This window comes from Sus scrofa, chromosome 3, assembly GCF_054392235.1.
Source record: "Sus scrofa isolate SSC_HxYL_T2T_F1_AM1 chromosome 3, Sscrofa_HxYL_maternal_Yorkshire_Landrace_v2.0, whole genome shotgun sequence".
Taxonomy (NCBI): domain Eukaryota; kingdom Metazoa; phylum Chordata; class Mammalia; order Artiodactyla; family Suidae; genus Sus; species Sus scrofa.
Genome location: NC_139385.1, coordinates 657,959 through 680,185, shown reverse-complemented (window position 1 = coordinate 680,185; position 22,227 = coordinate 657,959). Strand labels below are relative to the sequence as shown.

General features: G+C 63.8%; 2 protein-coding genes across 4 annotated transcripts in view; one reads left to right on the top strand and one right to left on the bottom strand.

The window, feature by feature from the left end:
• Positions 1–22,227, top strand: part of C3H7orf50 (chromosome 3 C7orf50 homolog) — a 94,794-nt gene that overhangs the window by 50,219 nt on the left and 22,348 nt on the right. The gene's annotated exons all lie outside the window — the stretch shown is intronic.
• GPR146 (G protein-coupled receptor 146) lies at positions 428–12,997 on the bottom strand. Of its 2 annotated transcripts, none has more exons than XM_021085949.2 (2): positions 12,789–12,997; positions 428–3,205 (listed from the first exon to the last, which is right to left on the bottom strand). In XM_021085949.2, the coding sequence occupies exon 2, from the start codon at positions 3,197–3,199 to the stop codon at positions 2,201–2,203; it is 999 nt and encodes a 332-aa protein (XP_020941608.1). In that variant the 5' UTR covers positions 3,200–3,205; positions 12,789–12,997; the 3' UTR covers positions 428–2,200. The 2 variants fall into 2 exon arrangements, with proteins under 2 accessions (XP_020941608.1, XP_020941606.1); XM_021085947.2 differs by lacking the exon at positions 12,789–12,997 and adding an exon at positions 12,330–12,553.

Sequence of the window (22,227 nt, the reverse complement as noted above, 5' to 3'; positions counted from 1 at the left end):
GAGGGGAGCCAGGCAAATTCACGACATCGCCAAGCGCATGTCCACGGAAGGTAGGTTCTGTGTTGTGTGGTGCCAGCGGCCAGGGCGGAGGCGGGCTTGCTCCTCACACGGGGTCGGGGCCTGTGCCCGAGACCCTGGCCGTGAGGGCAGACCAGGTGGCCAGCATGACCGCAAGGCCCTCGTTCCCGGCAGACGTGGACGCTGGGGTGGGAAGGGACAGAGAAATGCGTGGCTGCCCCCCACCCCGACCCCGCCACCTCAGGAGGCCCCCAGAGACAGTGAACTTGCATCCGAAGCCACTGAGACACTGAAAAGGGGTTTTAGGCCCCTCCACTGTCTGGGGAGGACGAGCTGGGCGGAGGGATGCAGGGCCTCAGGGCCTCAGCCTCTTCCCCGGAGCCCTTGGTCCTGCAGCAGAGGAGAAAGATGAGGCCAGATCCTTTTATTTTAACCCCGCCACCGCTGGCCTGCGCACCCGCCCGTTCCCTGGACCCGAGTGGCAGTGCGGGCTCTCCGGCTGAGAGCGGGCCTGGTCCGAGGTGAGCGGCCCTGAGGGCTGCTGTGCCCGGACCTCCCGCCCGCCCCCCAGCCCGGCTGTGAGTCCTCAGACGCTGCCCGGGGGCAGGTGCCTCGGGGAGGGAGGAACAGCCCCTGAGGGGCAGGAGCCCAGAAGCCTCCCAGGCCCTCCCCCCGCCCCCCACCCGGGTTTCCTGCAGGGGATCCATCTGTCCGAGTTCACGTGGGGCCGCGGGTCCGTGTGCTCACGAGACGCTGCCTCCCGGAGGGGAGACGCTGCCTGTAGAAGTAACGCAGCTGACTCCGGGGCTGCTTCCCCAGCCTCTGCCCTCGGCCGGGCGAGCTCCCGGCAGGACGTCTCAGCAAAGAGCCTCGCTCTCCTCGCGGCCTGGCTGAGGGTCAGAGCTGACCGCGCCGTGCCAACTATGCCGCAGAACCACGTCGGGGCTCGGCCGCTGCCCCACCATCCCCCTCTTTCCTCAGAAAGGTACCCTTGTGTCTTTGCTGCACGATGAAAAACAAATCTTTGTAGGGCTTTTCGGGGTTTCAGAATCGAGGACCAGAGGGTTGTGGGCCTGTCCCCTCATCGTAATGACCTGGGGTGGGCGGTCCCGTCGTGGCGCAGCGGAAACGAATCTGACCGGGAACCACGAGGTTGTGGGTTTGATCCCTGGCCTGGCTGTGAGCTGTGGTGTGGGTCGCAGACGCGGCTTGGATCCTGCGTTGCTTGGCTGTGGTGTAGGCCAGTGGCTGCAGCGCCGATTCGATCCCTCGCCTGGGAACCTCTGTATGCCTCGGGTGCGGCCCTGAAAAGAGAAACGAAGAAGCAAAAAGACTTGCGGGCGGAGGAAGGGAACGTCTTTCAAGTCGCTGTTTATAGCACCTGCCGGCCATGGAAGGGTCCATGGGGCTGGTCAGGGCAGGGGGGACGCCCGGCTGGGCTCGGACACGGCGGGCGGGAGGGAAGGCCCTGTGCCCCGTGCCCCCCCGTGTGCACCTTCAGGGCCACGCGCCTTCATCTCCATCTGTTCCGGAGGCAGGAACCGCCCGTGGGCCCCGCCCCGACCAGACACGTCACCGCCCTCAGCTTTCGTATGGGGTTAGGGGTCCCAGCAGTGGCTTTCTTCCTTCAGTCTGTGGACACGCCGTGTGCACCGTGGAGACAGGCTTGGGACAGACCCTCCGTGACGCGGCGGCAGCTGGGGCGGGAACGGGCTCAGCGGTCAACACAGCCCGTGGCCCGTGTGCGCGCCGTCTCGTCTCGAGGCTTTCACACCTCGCGGCTCTCCTACCGGACGGACGCCTCCCTCCACGAGGCCTCAAGTAGGAGGGAGGGAGCGGGTGTGTGAACGGGCCTGTGTCGGCAGCGGTGTGAGCTCTCACGACTTCATTCGAGGCTGCGGGAGGCGGGCTGTCGAGGGCGTGGACTGAAAGGTGCGCGTGTCACAGGAGGTGAGCTCACACCCCGCGGCCGAGGGGCGTCCCGACCACTCGCACCTGCCGCTCGGACACAGTGGCCTTGGCCTGAGCGTGGCCTTCAGGGAGGACGCCTCTTACAGCTCTGTTCTCGCCTCACCGCCCGCCCAGGGAGCGGGAGCGGGGGCGGGGGCCTGGGCGGCCTGGTCACCGTGGGCCTTGCCGCCAGCCCTGTGCCATCTGCTGGCCGCAGCCCAGGGGCAGCCGTCTAGGCCGTCACGGGCGGTGCCCCCGCCTGGTCCAAAGAGCAGCTCCGGTGGCCACGGTGCATCTTCTTCAGGAGCCGCTGGAGTTTACCGGGGAAGCTTCTGTTGATGTAGCGGTAGAGAAGGGGCAGGGTGGAGCTGCTGCAGAAGGCCAGGAGCCTGGACAGGTCCCTGGCCAAGAGCAGCACCCCCAGATGCTGCCCGTCCACAGGCTTCCCCCTGGCGGCCAGGACCGTGCGCCCCAGGAGCGTCAGGTAGTGAGGCGTCCAGAGCCCAAACTGCGTGCACACGGTGGCCACCAGGAGCCTGTGCGCCGCGGGGTCCAGCCCGCCCGCATCCTGGTCGAGTGGCGTGGCCTGCTTCCGGACCCGTGCGATGAGCACGAGCGCGTAGAGCGCAGCCAGGGCGGGCACCAGGTAGCCGATGAGCACCAGGATGGCGTCGGCAGCCTGGGCGTCCTGCATCCGGGAGCACTCGGCCACCCTGGCTGCCACGTGGCTGCAGATGTAGGAGAGCAGCGAGGAGAAGCTGGCGAGCAGGGCGCCGCCCCAGACGAAGCCGCACACGTGCCGCGTGTTGTAGACGCTGGACATGTAGGAGCGGGGCAGGGCCCGCTCGATGTAGCAGTCCAGGCCGAGCAGCGCCGTGGAGTACAGGGCCACCAGCGCCGACACGTTGAACAGCACGAGCAGCGTGACGCGGACCTCGCTGCCCAGGTCCCACACGGCCCAGCCGGAGGCGCCGGGGCCCAGCAGGTGCGCGGGCGCCAGGGCGCCGAGGACCAGGCCGGCCACAGCCATGTTGGCGAAGTAGACGTCGGGCATGGTCATGCCAGCCGGGTCGTGCAGGTTGACCAGCAGCAGCAGGGCGTTGTAGCCGAGGCCCAGCGGGACGCCGACCAGCAGGTAGAGCAGGGACAGGGCTGGCAGGGCTCGCTGGGCGTGCTGGCACAGGAGCTGGTCCTCGCCGCCGCTGCCGTTGAGCGGGCCGCAGCTCCACATGGCGGGCTGTGGGGAGAGCAGCGGTGAGCCTGGCGGGAGCCCCCCACCGCCCCACCCGCCGTGTCCTGGACGCCCCCACCGGCCTGCCCTCCGCTGCTCCTGGGGGAGGCCCGTGCCCGGCCAGCGCCACCTTCTTGACTGAAAGCAAGTTAAAGAGACGCTGCCCCCGGGGCCGCTGGCACCCCAGACAGGGCGGCGCCTGCCCCGCTCTCGGCCTGTACCCCACCTGCTGTCACGGCAGTGATGGGGCCAAGGTGGGAAAGGCCCATGGAGGACCCCGGGGTAGCCCCTCTGTGAACGGCAGCCTTTCTGCCAGCGAGGCGGCCGCCGCCCAGCTGGGCGCATCCCTGTTTCCCGCTTCATCCATCGGAACCTGCCACTCCCCTGCCCCCCGCGCCCCCATGCCTGATGCCCAGAAACCTGCCGCCTCCTGCTGCCTCCCACCGCCTCAGCAGCCTCACAAGTGGACCTGTGTGGTCCCCACGGGTTCCGTGAGCCTGGGCACCAGCACCCAGGGTCAGTGGCGTTGGCCCTGGCATGTCCCGTGCTCCCTCCCAGCCTGGCAGATGAAGAGGGGTCCTGGCACATGGCTGGACTTCTAGTGCGGGACCGGGCGTTGGCAGGGGGACCACTGTAGAGGAAGGACCCGACGGTCCGCTCAGACCGTTCTGACCCGGCCAGACCGCCAGCTCCGCGAGGAGAGAAACAGCATCCCCAGATCTGGGGACACGTGAGGACTCACCCTGCTGTTGGCTGCCTGGTCCCCACCCCGCGGAAGAGCCTGTGCTGGGAGCAGGCGCGGGATGTGTGGCACCCCAGCGGCGAGGCCGTGAGGGCCAATGCTCGGGCCGACGCGGTGGGCAGGAGGGACGCTGGGTGTGGGGGTGTCGGCCTGCTGCCCACGTGCTGGCCCCGTCACCTTCTGCGGGAGCATCTGGCCCACCTCAGGGACACAGGGCCTTTGCTCCAGCGCCCCAGGCTGGGGGCTGGGGAAGGCGGGTGCTCCAGGCAGAGGAGCAGCGCCCTGCCCACGGGTTCAATGCCAGTCCCCCCCCGCCCCCCTCGCAGCTCCTGCCCATTGCGAGCCTAAGCTTTGAAGGTGGCTGGAGAGCTGCTCCACCAGAGTGGCCTTTCAGTGCCATGACCAGCCTGTAGCCAAGTCCCCCTCTGCCCAGCCTTACCCAGCTCACAGGGCCTCCAAGGGCTCCTGGGGTCTGCCCGGAACATCCCCCCCACGGTCACTCCCACGCCACCCCCCTCGCAGGGGCGGAACTGCAGCCTGACTCCCCACCTCACTTGGTCCCCTCCCCCATGCTGTGTGCGCAGGTGTAGGGGGGCACCGCCTGTGTCTGCCCCGGGGCCTCACGCCAACCCTCCTCCCAGGGCAGATGGAGCGGCCCCTCCCATTTACAGCCTCTGGGGCTGTGAGTCTGTGTCTGGGGGCCCCCATGTGGGTGGGTGGTCCCCTGCTGCCCTGCCCTCCTGGATGGCTCTATCCCGAGGGCAGGTGCAGCCAGGAGGAAACCTTTGGAAACCGAGGGGCAGGAGGCCAGCCCCCTGCTGGGTCAGCGTCGCGCGTGGAGGGCACCCCCAGCTCCATGGGCCACGGCCCAGGAGGGCAGAGCTGCCATGAGGGGCCCCTGCCCCAGCCAAAGAATGGCCTGATTCCTGGGAGACGGTCACGTGGAGCCAATCCGGCCAGAGTCCCCTCCAAGGGCTCAGGTGCGTGGCGCCGGCTCGCCCACCCAGTGCAGGATCTTAGAGTAAAAACCCGCCTGAGCTGTTTGCCGGCAGCTCGTAGACACCGAACTTTTGAAACTTTCCCCCATAAGCTACAAGCAGCTCTGGGTGCACCTGTCACAGGTCAGCCACGAGGGCGGTTCTGATCTCGAATACTCGTCACAGGCTGCACGGTGCCGGCATTCATTTGCTCCCGGTCCCTCTAAACATGACACTTGGCACGCCTGTCCCTTCGTTTCTCCAGGTGGCAGGTCCTGGAGCAGGGACACCTGTGAGGGTGCTGCCTCATCAGGCGGACGCAAGTGCCTGGCGTTTTCTAAAGTGGGCAGCACCCATCACCCGTGTGAGGACGAGGCTGAGCGGGAGGAGGAAGGAAGCAGACGGGAGCTGCCGCCGTCACAGGGCTGTGTCACCAGGACGCGCGCAGGCCGCCTGGCTCGAAACCAGCACAGCGTCCTCTCCAGCCTGGTGCTGGGGGGCCACCTTGCAGGCAGCACAGTGACCCAGAGCACTGGTCATGTCGGGAAGTGTCCGCCTGCCCCAGTGACAAGGCAGCTGGTCACCGTCGTCACAGCCTGGTGTCCCAGGGGGTGTTGGCGGGGGTGGCCGTCCTGCCCTGTGCGGGTCCCCTCCCTGCTCCTGCAGGAAGGCCCTCCCTGCCGCCCCACACCTGTGACCCGTGCCAGGCCCCCTGCAGGCCAGCCCTCCTGGCACAGCGCCTGGTCCTGCCTCCTCCCCTGCGGTCGCCGGCTTCCCTTCCTGCTCTGGTCTCGAGAGTGTCAGAATCGGGAACAGGCCCCCCCCCCAGCCTGTCTGGGGAGAGGGCCTGAGAACAATGGCTTGGCTCCCACCGTCCGCACAGGGTTGGGCCGGGCTGTCTTTCCAGTCACCCAGCTCTCTGCTCACTTCCTTCCCGAGAAGGAGGAACTTGGGCGGCAGGCAGTGTGCAGACCAGGATTCCAGGAAGGGCCCTCTCCGCAGCCCTGCCCCGAGGCAGTCCACGAGGGCCGGCCCTGCTCCAGTGCCTCGGGGGCCGCCTTGGTGGTGCTGGACGCTCCACCGCCCACGGTTCTCTAACGAAAGCTGCCACATTCTCCCCAAGTGGCAGGATCACTCCACTTTCTGGCACCCCCCATCACCTGCTGCCGCCCCTCAGTTCAAGGGCTCAGGATCAGCTAGGACCCCAGTGTCCTCCTGTCCAGACACCCTGCCCCTGGGACCCTCCTGACAACCCCCGGTCAGGACAGTCCCCCGCCACTGCGCTGCCCGCCGGGCTCCTCTCCATTCCTCTTCCTTGCCCCCACCCTGACCGGCTGCCCGGCCACTGCTCTGCCTCCCGTCTCCGCCAGGCAGACCTCCAGACGCACACTGGCTGGTTTGGCGACCCCCCCCCCCACGCTTTTCCCAGCCTCCGAAACCACCCCGTTTCCTTCGGTGCAGTGCCCACGCCGGGCCTCTCCCCAGACCCTTCATCAGATGAGACGTCAGGAGGGCCCCAACCGCCTGTCCCGCCTCTCCCAGAGGACCACCCCAGGGTCCCTGGGTGGGCTCCGGCTCCGTCCAGCCCGGCCGTGCCACTTCCGAGGGGTCCTGGTTCTGGCCCGCCCCTCCCCCTTCTGGTCAGGGCCCTCGTTCCTCCCAGGGCAGCTTTTAGGAGCCAGAGCCCTGTGCTGCCCCCCTCCCTCCACACGGCCCACTCCTCGCTCTCGGGAGCCTGGCCTGTGGTTGCTTCTGTCTTGCAGCAGGTGCGCGCGTGTCCTGTGGACCCAAGACTGCTTGGTCCACAAGCAGGGGCATGCCTGGCACGTGCGGGCGTGCTGCCACTGGGTTCACAGTGATGCCGGCAGCAGGGCAGTTGAGACCCTGGGTGTTGGCGGGGGCGGGGGGGCTGTGGGAGGCCCACGCGCCAGGAGGCTGGCTCTGCAGGCCGGGCACTGGCCCTTGGCCCAGGTTGTCTGAGACGGTTCGGTCATAACTCTGTCCCGCTTTTCCCGTGAGAGCGTTCATTCCTGCTCGGAAACTGACTTGCAGCCCGCTCTTTCTAGCGGCTTCGATCACACCCGGGAAGCAGCAGCCCTCACAAGCTGCGCTGCCCGCTCCCCCGCTCTCCCGCCTGGTCCTGGCGAGGCTCTGGTGGAGCGCGTGTTCGGCCGGGCTTGTTGGAGGAGGCGGGGAGGGTGTTACGGCGCCGGGGAGGGTCCTTGGAGGGCGGAGGAGGGCAGCCTGCGGGAGGGCTGTGCGGCAGCTCCAGCCCGGGTGCAGAGGGCCCTGCGGGGCGGAGCTGAGCGGAGAGCAGCGCCCCGGGGAGGGGCGGGCGGGGGGCGCTCGGCGGACTTGGAACCTCGCCCCTGACACTGAGGCATCTGCTCCTGGCCTCCCTCGCTCCAGCACGTCACGGAGAGGCCGCCTCGAGAGAGGCTGGAGCTCTGTGGTCACGCTTCATCGCGGAAACTTCAGAGGGCCGGGCAGTCGGGCAGGTCGCGATGCACCAGCTGGCCCGCGGGGGCTGGGAGGGGCGCTGCGTCGCGCGTGACGGGGCCGAGCCCTCCCTGCCCACTTGTGCTGGGGGGGCCCCGGGGCCGAGGGAAGCCTTTGAGGGAACAGGTCGCGGGCACCACTTCTGCAGCACAGAGGCTCCCTTCTCTAGAGGGAAGCCAGGCTGAGGCTCCAAGGCCAGAGGTTCACGGTCAGAAGAGCTGGCGTCCACTTGCGGCACTTGGCTGCGTCGCTGCCATCGGCCTCCGCGAGCTGGTGGGGTGACCTGTGGCTGGCCCCTCAGGAGGACGTGGAAGGGGTGAGACCGGTCAGCGCTTGTGGGTGTCCGAGGGAGGGGCCGGGGAGGTGACAGTGTGGGAGGCCCAAGGGACAGAGCCTTGTAGGATCCCGTCCCGCCGCCATCCAGGTTTCTGAGGCCTTGGCTGTTTCCGGAGTCTTCTCCTAGACCCTCGGCGGGGAGACATCACTCAGCACAAGTACTTCTGTGCACGAGAGCTGTCTTCTTCTGCTCCCTCTGGCTGCAGGGCTTGTCTCCAGCAGAGAGGTTCTCCAGGATTTGCCTGTTTCTCGCCCTGGGAGGCTCAGCCGCCCCCCCCCCCCCCCCGGCTACACTGTGAGCCCCTCCAGGGGGCTGCTGGGTGGGAAGCTCCCTGGTGGGGCTGTCCCCTCACCACGTGGCACTGAAGAGCTGTCTGCTCCAGGCTCAGGCCGGGAGACGCTGCAGGCACCAAGAGGGGACCAAGGCTGTGGGACCCGAGGTGGGCTGTGGCAGGACAAGGTGGGGCGGCCGAGCCCCACCCCCTGGGGCCCCGCTCCTTGCTGGCTCCTTGCTCTGCTCTGGGCCCTGAGCAGGTGCTTCCCCTTGGGCACCCAGGAGGCCCGCGTCGGACGCCCCGAGGGTCCCAGGCTTAGAGAGCGGGCCCCGGGGCGTGGCCAAGCCATAGGAAAGATGGGCTGAGAGGCCACGCCTCTGCCCAGAGGTCCAGAAGCCCTGACACCAGGGTCCTGACAACCGGCTGGGGCTGGGGGGTCGCCAGCAGGCCAGGCAGCCGAGTGGAATGGACCGCGACAAGTGTGCTGAGAGCCCGTCCTATTCAGTGGTCGTGTGTTGAGGAAGCAGCTTGGACACATCCGCAGGAGGGACCGAGGCCGCTTGGTGGGAGCCCCGGCCTGTGGGCTGCGGGGAGGAGTGACTCTGCATGGCTGCCTGGCTGCAGCGAGGCCGGCAGCCTACTCCCTCCGTCCCCCACCCCAGTTCAGGAAAATCCCCCCCAGGCCGTCGAGCGGGCACATCCTGGCGGGGCGGGGGTTGGGAGGGGCAGGCGTGGGGGGGAGCGGGGCTGCGCCTCCTTCCCCGTCTCCACTGCTCAGGAGGCCGCCGTGCCAGCTTCCCCGCAGGGCTGCTGTCCACTGAGGTCACAGGCCACGTGTGCGCTCCCCCGGGGAGAGGTGCTGCCGGGCAGCTCACCTCTGGGGTCTCCATGCCGCCCAGACAGCAAACAGGCTCTGTGGCTGCACTTGGCTGAGCTGGGGTCCCAGCCCTGCAGGCCCATCCCTGGTCATGACAGATGGCCCGAGGCCCCTCTCACGCATGGCCGGCCAGGAGCACACCCCCGGGTCTTTCCTCCTAGGCTTTTTTAAAAAGAGCCCAGAGTTGTATAAATGAACTCTTCAAAAGTGCAGGTCTGTAGGCAGCTAACAAAGCTTTTGCGAAAATCCAGGGCTGAGGTACGTGGTCATCTCCAAGGCAACAGGAGGCCAGCAGCAGGTCAGAGCAGCAGTCGGGCAGGGAGCGGGGACCCGCGCTGGGCTGCCGTGGTGTGGCCGGCAGCCGTGATGGTCAGGGGCTCCTGTGTGAGCGTGCGTGCACGAGCGTGGGCGTGTACACACACGGAGCCAGCGAAATGCGCACCAGCAGCCACCCCTCCACGGTCACTGGCCTTGCTCCATTGCACCCTCTGGTTCCCACCGAAGGGGCCACTCGGTCCTTGCTTTCTGCCCGCAGCCTGGCCGGCCGGGTCTGGAGCAAAGGCTGCGTGAGCGGGGGTCGGAGGCCCCACCCCAAGGGAGCAGCAGAGCCCCCGGTGCCGAGGGAGAGCAGACAGGGCGGCCGGGGTGGTGCGCCGTGGTGGGCAGACAGCTGGGCCCAGCTGACTGTCCGGAGACCGGCTGTGCACAGGGCCTGGCCTGCAGCTCACTGTTCTGGAGTCATTGAGATGCTTTGAAAAGGACTCCTGAATGTTTATTTCCTTTTGAATTAACGGGCAGAGGCTCTAACTACAGTGACCGTCCAGCTGGTAGAAGCCAGAGCTCGGAAGGGCTGCTGTTGGATGGGTTTTGAGCGTGGAGCGCCCACGCAGGCTGATTCCTATCACAGACGCCATGCCTTCCTGGGCTGAGGCGAGGGGCGTCGGTACAGAGATGGCTTGTTTTGAGTTCTGCATCTTCCGCTTTCTACGGTTCTGACTCACAGGGCAGTGAGTGAACTGGGCAGCTTGGCTCAGACGCATAAACGAGGCTGCCTCTGGTTTTCCATGGAAGAGAGTGGGCATGTCTGCTGGCACCGGGCCCCAGGCCTCCTCTCCCCCGAGGCTGATGGGGCGTGTGCTCTAGGGTAGCGCCCTAGCTCCTGCCTCGTGGGCTCCCTGACCAGCGGGGTTTGAGGCCAGTGCTCCTTGCGGGTACCCCTGACCGGAGGGACCGAGACAGACCCCCTCAGAAGTTCAAGGGCCAGACTGAGAAGAGCTCAGGTCTCCACTCCAGACCCGGCGCCCAGCCCAGCTTTCACGGGTGAGCTCTCACCTGCGGGCGGTGCTCACAGCCACCCATCTTTTCCCGCCTCTGGTTCTTTCCAGGGGAGGAACCAGCGGTTGTTTTTACTCATTGCATCTGCTCTAACGGGAACCCTTGCTTCCTCCGCTGGAATGAAAACCGGGAACCTCCCGGGTGCCCTCCGCCCTCCTGTCCGCATGTATGAGAGGAAGGGGGACGCAGGGTGGACGTGCTGGGGACACAGAGGACCCCTGGCCCATTTCACCCTGTCCCTCTGCTGCTCGAGAGGTGGCCTTCGCAAGGAGCCACTCTGCTCTGATGCCTGGGTGGTATTTTGGGGCCCTAGGCCCGTGAGACCCTGTGGACAGATGCAGCCTGGGGCAGCCCAGTTATGCAAGAGGCTTTAGCCTTAGAGAGTTGAGGAGCCAGCAGTCATCAAAGGGAAATGGCTCGATGGGAGGTTTCAGGAGGAAGCAGCACAGTTCTGTCACATGCACTAGGACGACTGCTCGGCCGCCAAGACTTGGCTCTGGTGCACAGCCGGGGCCTGAAAGGCTGGGCAGCACGTTGCTTCTCTAAATGGCATCCTAGGGCCTGGGGGTGGGTGCCCTCCTCTCCCTGCCCCAGAAAGCAGCCGGGCCCCTTCCCACCTGTCATCACCGCACATCTCCCAGCAGGAGAACAGCTGTACCCTGTTCTACATTCTACCCGAAAACCCCCAACACTCGCATCAGGTGGATATATGTGTCCTGCTGCCACCATCCACCTGCCAGGAGCTTCTGAGCCGCAGGGACCCCAAGCCAGGGTGAAACGACTCAGAGTGTTTCCACCACCACCCCCACCCCCCGCCAGGAGGCAGGAAGGCAGTGGCCCCTGGGGGGTGCCCAGCCTCAGCGTCCTGTCTGCAACGTAGGAGAGCGTGCTCTCACCAGCCAGAAGCTGTGCTTTCGAAAAGCCTTTTCCCTCTAGAGGCCTTCATTTAGGAAGACAGGAGAGGTTCAGGCTTGGAGAGCTGGACCCTCGAGAGGGTCCTCGGCTCTGCAGCGGGCCAGGGAGAGTGTCACCAGGCCCAAGGCAGGCACAGTTCAGTTCATATGGAAGTTCCCAGGCTAGGGGTCCAATCGGAGCGACAGCTGCCGCCCTACAGCACACTGGGTCCAAACTGCATCTGCGACCTACACCACAGCTCATGGCAACGCCGGATCCTTAACCCACGGATCGAGGCCAGGGATCGAACCTGCAACCTCATGGTTCCTAGTCGGATTCGTTTCTGCTGCGCCACGATGGGAACTCCAGAGGCAGAGTTCCTAATGGTGGCTGGAGAGGGCCTGGTTAAGGATGTTCGAGGGTCCGGTCCCCACGGTGGGGGAGCAGCCTGGGAGCAGGGTCAGGATCGCCTCACTCAGACTCTGGCGCGAGCGAGCCGCTTGCCACCGCTACGGAGCCCAGCCTCTGCTAGACGCCGAGGGGCGGGGAGGGGGGCTCCTGCGGCGCAGATAAGCAGCTGCTTGTGTCCAGGTGGCCGGGAGCTGCCGGGTGCCCGGCCAGCGCGGAAGGGCCATCAGAGGACAGGCGCTGCTCAGGACAGTCACACACAGCCTCACCCTCCTCCACACTCGCTGCCCTGCTGGACTCCCACACTGGCACCACAGCCCAGCCAGAGACCAGCTCCCAGGCGTCTCGGACCTGGTGTTGGCTTTCCTGCTGTGGGCAGGCTTAGGGGGCACTGCCCTCTTAGGCTTTCCAGGGGACTTTATATTTTTATCCCGTGTCTGAGACCGTTAAGGACACTTGCTGCCACCGTTTCGATGGCCTTCCAGAACTTACTCCAATTTTGTAATCGAAGAAGGAGTCCAAAGTTATTGCCGCGGTGCCCGGGGAAGGCAGTCAGCCCCGCGGAGCGGAGCGGGGGAGGAACCGGACAGGGGAATGACCGCGGGGCAACGGCCCGGCCTGGGCTCCGCACGGCCACAGGGCAGCCGCGGACGGGGGACAGCGCCCCCCACCGCGGGGGGCACCGCGCCAGGGCGGGGCTGCTCCCCGAGGGCCGAAGCCTCCCCCCCCCCCACGCCGCCGCCCCGCGCGCCCGACCGCCCCCACCCCGCCTTCGGCGCCCACTCACCGGCTCGCAGGGCCGCGCGGTCGCCGCGGGGCGCACGGCGGCGGGGCTGGGGAGGCTCTGGGCGCGCACGCCGCGCGGGCCTGTGTCCACACGTGACCGCGCCCGGCGCGCCCCGCCCCCGGCCCCGCCCCGCCCCCCGGCCCGCCGGGCGCCGCGCTGGCCCGGGGCCCGCGTGGGGGCCGAGGGGCCGGCCGCGGTCCGCGCGGGGCCGGCGCGCTGAGTCCCAACGCGCCCTAATCGGCGGCGCCCAGACGCCCCCGCCCCGCCCTCGAGGGCTGTCCGCGCACCTGCTCCTGCCCGGATTCACGCCTTCCTTCCTGCCTTGAGGAATTTCTTTGTAAACAACCGGCCGCAGGAAAGCGTTTAAAGAGACAGCGGTGGCTCGCAGCCGAAGTAATCCTGAAGCTGCTGTTACAATGAAATGTCGGGAAAGTAGCAAGAAGGAGGCCGTCTCCTCACCTAGGACGCTCGACTCCTAGCAGCCTGCCTGTCCGGGAGCCGGTCCCAAGAACACGTCTTTCTGAAAGTCCTAGTTAGCGGAGGTGTGCTGTGTGACCAGGGCTTGAATGGAGCAGCGATGACGAGAATAGCAGCGGAGGTTGGTCCTGGGCCTTGTGGCCCTGCCGGCTGGGCCCCCTGTGCAGGACACGACAGCTTCCTGACCCCCCGTCGGAGCGAGTCCTCTGGGGGACCTGAATCGCTGCGGCGGAAGGGCAGGGCCAGATCTCATCCTTGTCCAGTCCCTTGTAGGCCCCCTTGGCCTCGTTGTTACTGTGACTTGTCCCCCACCTCCATGTGGGGTCTGTGTGGCAGTGGGTGTCCAATGATGGGGCAAGGGCAGTCCCGTCCGCCGGCACCGACCCCCGACAGTGAGGGGCGCGTGCTCTGCGCCCACTTCTGCCCTGGGTCCTCAGGGCAGCTCTTGGAGGTACCCACCCCATGTTTCACCAAACCTGCGGCTCTGTTACTTCCACGTGCGCATCAGCTCGCTACCAGCCACCAAAGCAGCCTTGACCCTGTCCATTTAAGAAGCATGTTCATTTCGCTGTTAAAGGAAACATACCTTACCCGTCAATGAGATCCAACAAATAATCTCGTTTTAAATTGTACTGAGGCTCGGAAGGTTTAAGCAGCTTGTCCAGGGTCCCAGGCAGAGCAGGAGCAGGGCTCGCCCCCAGGGGTCTCTTCCAGATCAGGGCTTGGGCCTTAGGGTCAGCCTAGCAACCTGCCCAAGGCATGTCTTTGCTTGTGAAAGGCCTTGGACCCCAGACTTCCTGGTCGGAGTCCCTGGGATGCCAGGCTCAAGGAGGGCTGCCCGTGGGGTGCCCTGTGCCTGGTCGTCACTGTGACAACACAGTGACGGTGGAGCCCCTCAGCCCTCCGCCACCCGACGGCCTCGTCTACAGAGAAAGGTTGCCCCTGGCAAGCAGGTGCTTGGTGGGGGGGGCATCTTCGGGGCGGCCCCACCCCCCGGCCGAGGCCAGCAGTGGGGATGGAAACAGGCTCTGCGGGGCTCCAGCTCTGTAGCCTGCGGCTGCCTGCTCCCCGGAGTGCGGGCCAGCCCCTGGCAAGGCCGGGTGTCTACGGGGACAGCCGCACCGTCCTGGGGGCGGGAGGTGTGTGCAGCTGGTCCTGATTCCTGAGTTTCTGACTGTGACAGCCTTGTAGCCTGGTGCCGAGTTCTGAAAACCACGTGGAGGCGGCCTCCCTCTGTGTTGCTGGCAAGAGCCCCACGGGCATCCGTGTGCTCCTGGGCCCCGGGGCCTCTGCCTTTGCCGCTGCACACACTGTGTTCATGGCACTGGTGCCGTAATTGGGCGCCTCGCTCCGTGGAGAGAAGGGAGACTCCAGCCAGCCAGGGCTCTGCTGAGCTTGCAGAGGTGCCTCCTCGTGGATGGACGGTGGGCTGCTCACCCGCCTTCCTGGCTGTCCTGCGGCCGCCGCCGACACGAGAGGCTACGATCCACGCCAGGCGACTCCGGACCGCTGGCCAGGGTCTGCATTTGGTCCTTCCCTCGGGGGTGACGTGGAAGGTGACAGCCGCCTTAGCTGGGGAGACAGGCGGGTCTTCCTTGCAGAGAGGCACTTGTGACCGATTTCACGCCTCCTGAGGAGTCGGCTACTGTGTGAAGTGTGTGCCGCGAGCAAGGAATGGATGTCGATTGGGGGCTGCACCCACGGCGTATGCAGAGGTTCCAGGGCCAGGGGTCGAGCCCGCCCCACAGCAGTGACAATGCCGGATCCTTAACCCACGGAGCCACCAGGGAACCCAAGGAACGTTCAGAGTTCCCGTGGTTCTCGAAGATGCGGCTGGTCGCAAGGCTGAGTGTTCTGACGTCTGTGGCTCTATCACTGCGCGCGGCTCAGGACCCTGGGAACTTGTCGCAGACGTTGGGAAGGAAGCGTGGGCAGCTTTCTGGGAGCCGAGGCCCAGCCTGGGAGGCCGGGGGGGGGGGGTGGATGGCGGTTGAGAGCTGGGTGCGTGGTAGCGTCACCGTTGCCGGGGCAGCTGCCTCTCTGCACGGTCTTCCTTCCCAAATTCCGGCCCGTGCCTTCTGACAGCCCCTTTTCTGTCTGCCAAGGAAGCAGATCTCCCCACTGTCAACACGGGATGCGCCCAGCCCGGGTGTCTGAGCATGTGCCGAGCCGAGTGGCATTTTAGGTGGGGGGCCCCGGAGGGCAGTGGTGCCACAGCCGGTCAGCCCTGCCGGAGCTGCCCCCTCTCTGGCCCGGCTGAACCAGCCAGGGACAGAGCTGTGGCTCCGACAGGTCAGTGCACTGACTTGGCCCGCCCTTCCGGAGCCCCAGGCCAGGGCGAAGTGGCACCCTGGTCCTCCTGAGTGAGCCCCAGGGGTGCCGGGGACAGGGGGTGGCAGAGGGGTGTGGCTGGTCAGCTCAGAGACGGACTGGCTAGCTGGGATTGACCAGGCCAGGCCTCAGCCCCACTCGGGGCCCCTGTGCCTGCGCCCTGTTTGGCCTGTGGCCAGCGGGCACTCCGCACACCCAGCAGCCCCATCGCGGCCTTGGTGGTGCTTCTTGGGTCTTGAAAGTGTGGCTTCTCTGAGAGCCCCTGTGATACCCAATGGCACCTGGGTGCCGGGGAGCGGCAGGGCACCGTGGCCTGCCCTCCCTGTCCCTTTCTTGACTCTTGGCCTGTGGGGTGGGCCACCAGCCTGGCCGTCTCCCCAGGCCCCTAGCCGGGAGACTGAGGCGAGGATGCTGGCCCAGGGAGCACGCTGCGGGGAGAGCAGGCAGCCCACTGCCGGTGGGCGGGCGGGGAAGGCCCTGGTGCCTCTGTCCCCACGGATGCTGTGAGGGTGACCTCGGGGAGCTGTAGCCTAGCCCCACAAGGCTGAGCTTCCTGGTACCAGCTGTTCAGCCACGTTGGCTGTTGAGTCCGAGAGAACCAGGCGCTGAGTCTGCTTGTTCTCTGGGGGAGTTGGGGCCCCAGCAGCTGGCCGGGCCCGGGCTCTCTGAAGCCCAGCCTCTCCATGTGACTGGGGCTCCTAGTGGCCACGTGGCCAGGCATCAAGAGGCCAGGCCAGCTGACCAGAGCAGACGGCTGGGGCTTGGGGCAGGGCCCCTGGTGGCCCCTTTCCCAGTGACACCCAGCTCCTCAGGGAAGCTCTGTCAGCTCCACTTGAAGGTGCAGAAGCTCAGGCCCCGAGAGGAACCGACCTCCGCAGGGCCCTGCGGCCGTCTCGGCCTGCAGCCGGGTCAGCGCTGAGTCCGAGGGCTCCCTGTCCCCAGGGCAAGGGGGTGCTGCTGTGGCTACAGGGGCTCATTCAGGGGTGGTTTTCTACAAGCCGGATTCTACCTCGGAGCTGGGACGGGACGGGGAGGGATCACAGGAGCCCGTGGGAAGTCGAGTGGTCCGGCTTGCAGGACGCAGCCTCAGAGTCGCTTTTCTGCCGTGTTTCTAGGCAGGAACTCACAGTCCAGCTCCCCGATGATACGGTCAATGACCACGTTCTGTTACCTAGAAAGAGCTATTCTGCTCAGTTGCACGGGGTTTTTTTTTTCTTTTTAGGGCTTCAAGTGTGGCATATGGAGGTTCCCAGGCTAGGGATCAAATCGGAGCTGTAGCCGCCGGCCTGCACCACAGCCTCAACAACACCAGATCTGAGCTTCGTCAGTGACCTACACGATGGCTCACGGCAACGCTGGATCCTGAACCCACGGAGCGAGGCCAGGGATGGAACCCATATCCCGGTGGTTACTAGCCAGGTTCGATCCCAGGCCTTCCACAGTGGGTTTAGGATCTGGTGGCATCACCTTGCGCCGCGGTGTAGGTTGCAGACGCGGCTTGGATCTGATGGTGCTTGTGACTGTGGCATACGCCGGCAGTTGTAGCTCTGATTCGGCCCCTAGCCCGGGAACCTCCATATGATGTGGGGGGGGCGGGGGGGGAGCCAAAGCCCAAGGAAGAAAGACAATCAGAATGTCGTGTGGAACTCCTGGAGACTTAACACAAATAAAATTCAGGGCAGCGTGTAGGATACGTGGATCACTTGTGAGCCGTGTGGAAGTGGTAGCGGTGCTGTGAGGAGAGAGGGTGGGGGGTCTGGGGCGAGGGGAGGGGGGCACCACCGGCCTCACTGTTGGACACAGAGAGTGGCCAGACTCTGCATAACAGAGGCGAGAGGGACAGCAGCGCAGCTGCCGGGCCTGGGTGCGCCGGGGCCACCCGCTCTCCACCCACACGTGTGGTCACGCACTCCTCCTGCAGGAGCCCGAGCTGGCCTGGTCCACGGCCACATGCTTTGGCTCGGCGTCCAGTCTGTGGTCGACAGGGACCTCCGTCCTCCCGTGGCCCTCAGCGCTGGGGCAGCTGGTTGGGTGGTTTCTGGTTTAACGCGGGTGCCGTCGGCCCCGACCTCTCCTGCATGTGCACCGAAGCTGAGGTTGCGGGACAGAGCCTGTCTTCCTTCTCAGAGGTTTTCTCTTTCCAAACCATAAAAAACCATCATTGCAGACAGCTCAGAGGCGAGGAGGGGGAACGAGGTCCCAGGATCATGGCCCAGAGTCCGTCTGCGTGGCTGGTACTGGGGCCAGAGCGTCAGCCACCTGCTGTGCGGGCGTGGCCGGGGCGCAGTGCTGAAGCTGGGAGGCACCCTCTTACCCAGGGCGCGGGCCCCTGACCCAGGCCTCAGGAGGGGCTGGGGGGGTCTTTGTTTTCTATCCCAGGTCACTCGTCAAGGTCAAGGGGACCAAGCATGCAGGCTCCCTGCAGAGAAAAACGTGGGCTCAGCGCTGGGGCTGGATGCCGGGCGTTGGTCAGGAAGTGCGACGCCTCCTTCCTCGCCAGGAGGGCAGCTCGCGGGGGGGACAGTCCTCAGAGCCCCAGCCAAGCCTGCTGCCCAGGCTGTGGAGGTGCACACGCTGCTTCTTTTGTGTTTTCGGAAGTTCTTTTTGCACGTCCAAGTTCCCGGGCCAGGGATAAATCCGAGCCATAGTTTTGGGGTTTTTTTGGGGTTTTTTTTAATGATTTTTATTTTTTTTCATTGTAATTAGTTTGCAGTGTTCCGTCAAGTTTCTACTGTACAGCAAAGTGACCCAGTTGTACGTATATATACTTATTATTTTTCTTACATCATTCTCCATCCTGCTCCATCACGAGTGACTAGATACAGTTCCCAGGGCTATACAGCAGGATTTCATTGCTTACCCTTTCCAAATGCAATAGTTTTTAACTATTAACTCTTAACCCCAGATTCCAGTCCATCCCACTCCCTCCTCCCTGCCTCCCCCCCACCCTTGGCAACCCCAAGTCTATTCTCCAAGTCCATGAGTTTCTTTTCTGTGGAAAGGTTCATTTGTGCCATGTATTAGAATCCAAATATAGGTGATATCTTATGGTGTTTGACTTTCTCTTTCTAACTTACTTCACTTAATATGAGAATTTCTGGTTCCATCCATGTTGCTGCAAATGGCATTATTTTGTTCTTTTTCATGGCTGAGTAGTATTCCATCGTGCGTATATATACCACATCTTAATCCATGCATCTGTCAATGGACATTTAGGTTGTTTCAGTGTCTTGGCTATTGTGAATAGTTTTTTGGGGGGTTTTTTGTTTGTTTGTTTGTTTTTGAGGGCCAAACGTGTGTGGCATATAGAAGTCCCCAGGCTAGGGTTCAGATTGGAGCTGTAGCTGCCGGGCTACACCACAGCCATAGCAACGCCAGATCCAAGCCGCTGTTGCAGCAACATCAGGTCCTTAACCCACTGGGCAAGGCCAGGGATTGAATCTGCATCCTCACGGATACTTGTTAGGTTCTTAAACCCGCTGAGACACAATGGGAACTCTTTTTTAAATATATATATATATATATATATATATAAATTCCCAGTAAATTGCAAAAATAGCAAAGAAGTCCCGTGTACCCTTTGTCCGCTTCTCCCCAGCGGTTACGTTTTCCTTGACTCTAGTCTGACAGCCGAGCCAGGGGCTTGTCACTGGTGCAGGCGCGTGTAGTTCTGTGCTGGTCCGTTCCCTGAGCTCTGGGACCATCTCAGCCTCCACACATGGCTCTCCCTGAGCGCCCCTCCTCCCGGCAGCTGCTGATACGCTCATTATGCATCCGAGGAGGCTCTACTGATGGAACCCTACCGCAGCTGTCCTCTGGGGTTGGGCCGTTTCACGCATCCTGACGCCGTGGACTCCTCCGCGTGTCCGTGTCTGGGCCTCGGCTGCTGGGTGGACTTCCACGCCGTGTGGCTTTGCCGCCCTGATCCTTTTACTGGCTCCCTAGTTGTGCCTTTTCCAGAGTGTCACGTTGTTGGAATCACACAGCACGTGGGCTTCTCGGACTGGCTTCTTTCACCTGGGGATGCACATGCGAGGTCCCTCCAGGTCGTCTGTGGCTCTAGCTCACTCCTCCGAGCGCTAAGCGACACTCCACGGTCCGGACGGGTCCCAGTTTATTTACCCATCGCCTCTTGAAGGGCGCCTTGCGTGCTTCCGGGTACTGGCAATTGTGAGTAAAGCTGTCAGCGCTGATGTGCAGATTTTTTTTTTAATGTCTTTTTAAGGCCGAACCCTTGGCCTGTGGAGGTTCCCAGGCTAGGGGTCCAATTGGACCTATAGCTGCCCGCCGAGGCCAGAGCCACAGCAACAGGGGATCCAGGCCACATCTGCGACCTACACCACAGCTCACAGCCACGGCGCATCCTTGACCCACGGAGCGAGGCCAGGGATCAAACCCGCGTTCTCATGGATACTAGAGGGGTTCGCGGACCACTGAGCCACGACGGGAACGCTTCAGGTGCAGATTTTTGTGTAATCTCTCAACTCCTTTGGGTGGATACCAAAGCCCACAGTTGCTGGGTCACGTGATAAGAGACTGCTTAGTTTTTAAGAAACCACCGGACTGTCCTCTGGAAATGGGTGTGCCCGTTTGCATTCCCAGCAGACACGGATGAGAGTTCCCACTGCTCCACATCCTTGCCAGCATTTGCGGGGTCAGCGTTCCCCGTTTTGTCCATTCTGACGGGCGGAATTGCTCTCTGCCCGTGCCCCTCCCTGATGACCTACGGGCTGGAGCATCTTCTCACGGGCTTACTTGCTGTGCATCTCCTTTGGCTCACGGCTCCCTCTGTTGCCTGTGTGTGTCCCATCGCTGCAGCACCGCTGGTTGAAAAGACTCTTCTCCACTGAATCGCTTTTGCACGTTTGCCAAAAACCGAATTGCCCGTGTCGGACCGCTGCTGGGGCCTCTGTTCATCCGTGGCGCTCCCTGCACCCACATCACACTGGCACCGTGCACGTTTCCAGGCGTCCGTGGCCATCGCGTGGAAACGCGGCTGAAGGGGAGCGTTCGTCTTGTATGCTGAAGTCTGGCTGAGCTCACCGAGGAGGCCTCGGGGTCACTGGGTGGGTTCCTTGGGACCTTCTAAGGAGACCGTTACGCCAGCTGTAAACAGAGGCGGTTGTATCATTTCTTCCTTCCAGTCTGCGGTCTGCAGTCTCTGCCTTCTTGCTCTACTGCACCGGCTGGCCCCTGAGTGCGACGCGGAACCGCGGTGGGGCAGCGGCTCTCCCCGCCGGGGTCCCCGTCTCGGGGGCAGGGGCGGGTTGACACGTTATTCACCAGGTCGCCTCCACTCTCTCCTGCTTTCTGAGAAGGTGTATCGTGAGTGAGGTTCGAATGTTGCCAGATGCTTTCTCTGCAATTTTGCCAATTGCTATGGTGAGGGGACCCTTCCTCGCCTGTGGGTACGGTGGGTTGCGTGGACTGATCTTGACGACGGGACCGGCTCTCACCTCTGGAATAAGCTCCTCTTGGTGACGGCGTGTCACTCATGTCATGCATCGTGAACAGGCTTTTTGCGTTTACATTTATGAGAGATTTTGATCTGCACTTTTCTTCCTTTCTCTCTCTCTTTTTTTTTTCTTTTTTCTTTTTAGGGCTGTACCCGCGGCACATGGAGGTTCCCAGGCTAGGGGTCGAATCAGAGCTGTAGCTGCCGGGCTACACCACAGCCACAGCAGTGCCAGATCCGAGCTGCGTCTGTGGCCTACACCTCAGCCCCCAGCCACGCCGGATCCTTGACCCGCTGAGCGAGGCCAGGATTGATCCCGTGTCCCCATAGAGACTGTTTAGGTTCGTGACCGCTAAGCCACAGCAGGAACTCCTTTTCTCGGATACTGTTTTTGTCTGGTTTTGCTGTCGAGGTGAATACTGGCCTCACAGAACGAAGGAGAACCAGAACGCTTCCATTCTCCGGAAGCTATTGTGTATAAAATTAGCATTGATTCTTCTGCCCGTCTTTGATGGAATTCCACCGACACCGTTTGGGCGGGTGCACAAGGTTCTGGAGTCGGGCCTCTCGAGGCTTCGGTGACAGCGAGGCCCTGTGGTGGGGTCTCTGGCAGGGCTGGCGGGCTGGCTGCACCTGGTCCCCGGAGGCCGGGCTCCCCCCGCACCCCCCCCCCCGCCCCACTCACACGTTCTGTCCGCCAAGCGCTTCCAAACCAGGCCGTACCTGGTGGCGGGGCGAGCGGGAGGAAAGTGGTTTGTGCGGGAACTTGGTGAGCTGCGCCCAGATGGTCAGCCTCCAGGCGGGTGTTCCAGCGGCTCGGTGGCCTGCGGGGACTGAGGCCGCCCATCAGCCAGTCGTTCCGCTTACTCTGTCTGCGTGGGACGTGTTTATTCTTTCCTATGAGTCAGTGATCCAGAGATTTTGGGGGTGGGTACCCCGTGTGAAAGCTCATCTTACCGATTCTGGGGAAGGTTTGGGGGCACCTTGGTGCTTCTAGAACACCGGCTTGGCGGCTCCTCTCCCTCCCCGCTACTCCCTGCTGCTGCCTCTGCCTCACGCGGGTCTCTGTGCCCGCCCTACCCCCCGCCCCCCAGGACTTGGGTGCTTGCTGTGCCCTTGGCTGGGACCGCCTGCCTCCCAAACATCCAAAGGCTGTGCCCTCACCTCTGGGTCTCAGGTGTCACCTTCCTGATGTCATTTTCCTTGACCTCTGTCTTCCTCCAACCATTTAAAATTACACAACATAAACGGGAGTTCCCGCGTGGCTCAGGGGTTGAGAACCCAACTAGCATCCATGAGGACAAGGGTTCGATCCCTGGCCTCGCTCAGTGGGTTAAGGATCCGGCGTTATCACAAGCTGTGTCTAGGTCATAGACGTGGCTCGGATCCGGCGTTGCTGTGGCTGTGGCGTGGGCTAGCACCTGTAGCTCCGATGTGACCCCCTAGCCCGGGAACCTCCATGTGCTGCAGGTGCGGCCCTAAAAAAAAGGACCAAAAAGCCAAACAACAACAACATAAAAACATAAACCTACTCTCTGTCCACCCCCCCAATGTTCCTCCTTAATTAGCCTTCTAATGAAATCTCACTATGGGGAGGCGCCTTAGTTCAGGCTGTTGTAACAAAATACCACAGCC

What these genes read in the sequence shown, in the direction of transcription:
- GPR146 (XM_021085949.2), bottom strand. Translation starts at nt 3,199, where the DNA reads ATGTGGAGCTGCGGCCCGCTCAACGGCAGCGGCGGCGAGGACCAGCTC.